This window comes from the organism of the source record quoted next, unplaced genomic scaffold (genome assembly GCF_019419815.1).
Source record: "Pyrus x bretschneideri cultivar Hongxiangsu unplaced genomic scaffold, Pyrus_bretschneideri_v1 Contig38, whole genome shotgun sequence".
In the NCBI taxonomy this organism is placed as follows: domain Eukaryota; kingdom Viridiplantae; phylum Streptophyta; class Magnoliopsida; order Rosales; family Rosaceae; genus Pyrus; species Pyrus x bretschneideri.
In genome coordinates, this window is record NW_025999701.1 from 4569249 (window position 1) to 4572206 (window position 2958).

Here is a 2958-nt window from a genome sequence, read left to right on the forward strand (position 1 = left end):
TATATGTACAACAGACAGTACAAGAGTATTAGAATGAATGGATTATGACTACCATTCAAGTGGATTAGCTCATTTATTTAATTAATTAAACATGTATTACAACATAAAATGATAACATGCATGTGGTATATGTTACATACCATTAGGTGTACGTATATGCACACATATCACTAGTGTATACGATCATGTATACCACTAGTGTATACGCACATATTTAAACTACGATTATTAATTGGATTAAAGAAAAGATGCAACATGAGGACTTCCAATACATGAAGTGCATACGAAACGGGTATTACTTTTATATGACTAAAGGCAATCAACTTTTTTTCTCCTTGCTAGTTTCCAGTAGGCGGAGGATGATAAGGAATGGGAATCAAGTGCAGGTCTTGTTTCCTTCGGACCGAAACGCCGAAGGCCTCAGTCATGTCCAGGTCTTCATCATGCTTCATTCCATTGGAGAGTTTCCAATCAAAGTGGTACAACAACGACGCAAGTGGGAACTCCACACTGGCAAGACCAAATGACATGCCCGGACACATTCTCCTTCCGGCACCAAATGGAATAAACTCAAAGTTTTTTCCCTTCAAGTCAATGGAGCTGTCAAGGAACCTCTCTGGATAAAAGCTGTCGGGATTCGTCCAATAGTTGGGATCTCTTCCAATTGCCCATGCATTGATAACTACTTTAGTCTTGACGGGTATTTCATATCCACCAATCTTACAACTCTCTCGGCATTCCCTTGGAAGTAACAGAGGAAAAGGAGGGTGCAACCTCAGTGTCTCCTTGATCACTAAGTTCAAAAATATCATCTCTTTAATTCCCGTTTCATCTACCTGCCCTTTTGTGTTGAATACTTCCCTCACCTCAGCCTGTGCCTTCTGCATTATTCTTGGATTTTTTATCATTTCTGATATTGCCCAATTTACAGTTGTAGCTGCTGTCTCTCCCCCGGCACCAAAAGTTTCCTGAAAGTTGATAATTGATACTCTAGTTAGTGAATAATTACATAGGAAAATACTTGCATCCACCCTACGTATGGTAGAACCGTAGGTGGGAATGTTATACCTCTCATGCATCAAAGATCACAAAATTAGTTCCCAAAGAGAAATCTTAATTCATAATACATAAAAGTTACTTAAAGGTCTAATATATTTTTCCCACGAGTTGAAAATTGGTTTCACTTAGTATTGGTTTGGAACTAAGGAACTTTTATAAAAAGTAGGTATAAAAAAAAGCTGAGTTCAAAACGGTGTTTGGTAAACACTTAAAAACAGCTTATTTTCATAGTTTTGGATGAAAACAAAATGAAAGTGAAGCAACAAAAATGAGCTTATTCTCACAGTACAGCAGAAGTAGTTTTTTTTTCAAAGCATGAAATTGACGGAAAGTGAACTTACCAAGATTATTGCTTTGACGTTGTCAGCTGTTAGGGAAAATTCAAGGCCACTCTCCTCCTCGTAAAATTTTAAAAGAACATCTATCAGGTCTTCCCTTGCTTCAATGTCATGACTTTCGGATGTTGCCATATCTTTTTTATGTTCTTTGATGATGTTTTCCATTATCCTATCAGCTTCTTTATGTAGCCTCTCAAGTTTAGGCCTCATCCCACTTATCAGATGCAGCAAACTGACAGATGGAAAAATATCTGCAACATCAAAGCCTCCTGCCACCTTCATTGCTTGCTTCACAATATCTATGAATTTGTCCTGATCTTTTGATTTTATACCAAAGGCAGCTCGTGATGTGAATCCATATGTGAATGAGTAAATTTGCTCAGTAATATTGATAGGCGTTTCTGCTCTTAATCGAATCAAATTAATGAGATTGAGTACCTCTTCTTCCCTAAGAGATCGAAAAGATTGAACACGTTTCATGCTTAAAAGCTCAAGTGTGCAAATTTTCCGTAGTTGTCTCCAATAATCACCGTATGGTGCAAAGCCAATGTTTGTATCACCGTAAGTGAGAATACTATTAGCAAGAATGTGAGGCCTTGATGCAAAGATAACATCATGGGTTTTCATTACCTCTTTAGCAAACTCTGCTGATGAGACAACTATGGTGGACACTTCTCCGAGCTTCAGGTGCATAAGCGGTCCGTAGTTCTTGGCCAAGTCTCTCAGTCCGTGATGGGGTATAGAGCCAACGAGCTGGTGTAAGTTTCCTATAAATGGTAGCTTCCATGGCCCTGGGGGTAAATTTATTTTGGCTCGCTTCCCTATTTTCAGAATCATGATCAGAAAGAGCAAGAAGGTAACCACAAGTTGGAAGGAAGGGAAATGAATCTCCATGAGGAAAATAATTCTGACTTCGGATTATACTGGCTTATTGCTTTTGGTGAAACTGTATTCATTATCTATGTATATAACATGTCTCAATAATCTTCATTTTTTTTTTTTTTTTTGTCTTTAAGCAACGATATTACCTACACTAAGGGGGATAGAGGAGTGGGCTAAGCCTCACAATGAGCTAACAATAATATGGTTCAAATTCACCCTTGGCGAGAATCAAACGTAACATCTCTCACTTACAAGTGAAGGCTAAGCCTCACAATGGACTAGCAATAATGTAGTTCAAATTCACCTTTGGCGAGAATCTAACCTAACATCTCTCACTTGCAAGTGAAGAGGAATATCAATTCGCTTTTGGCAAGAATCGAACCTCAAACCTCTCACTTACAAGTGAAAAGGAATACTACTAGACAGTAGTACTAAGTGGTCTCAAATGGTTGTTATCTTGTTCTTATAATTAGTTAGTAATTAACAGACACCTTGCATGTGCTTATAAGAGGTTAAACTATTTTTCATATTATCAATTGGTTTTATAGTGGAACCTCAACTTTTATTAAGGTATCAGAGTAGATTGGCTCACATGTGAATCCTAGTGGCCACACGTGCTCCACATCACCCAATTCATATTGTTCACATGTTTGGCTTGAAAATTCGTCACACATGAGGG

The 2958-nt window shown here is 37.9% G+C and overlaps 1 protein-coding gene across 1 annotated transcript; it reads right to left on the minus strand.

Moving 5' to 3' along the window:
* Positions 1 to 338: 338 nt before the first annotated feature.
* Positions 339 to 2352, minus strand: LOC103948090 (premnaspirodiene oxygenase-like). Its single transcript, XM_048564190.1, has 2 exons — positions 1401 to 2352; positions 339 to 968 (listed from the first exon to the last, which is right to left on the minus strand). Exons 1-2 carry the CDS (start codon positions 2289 to 2291, stop codon positions 339 to 341), a joined length of 1521 nt encoding a protein of 506 aa, XP_048420147.1. The 5' UTR covers positions 2292 to 2352.
* Between the last annotated feature and the right edge of the window lie 606 nt (positions 2353 to 2958).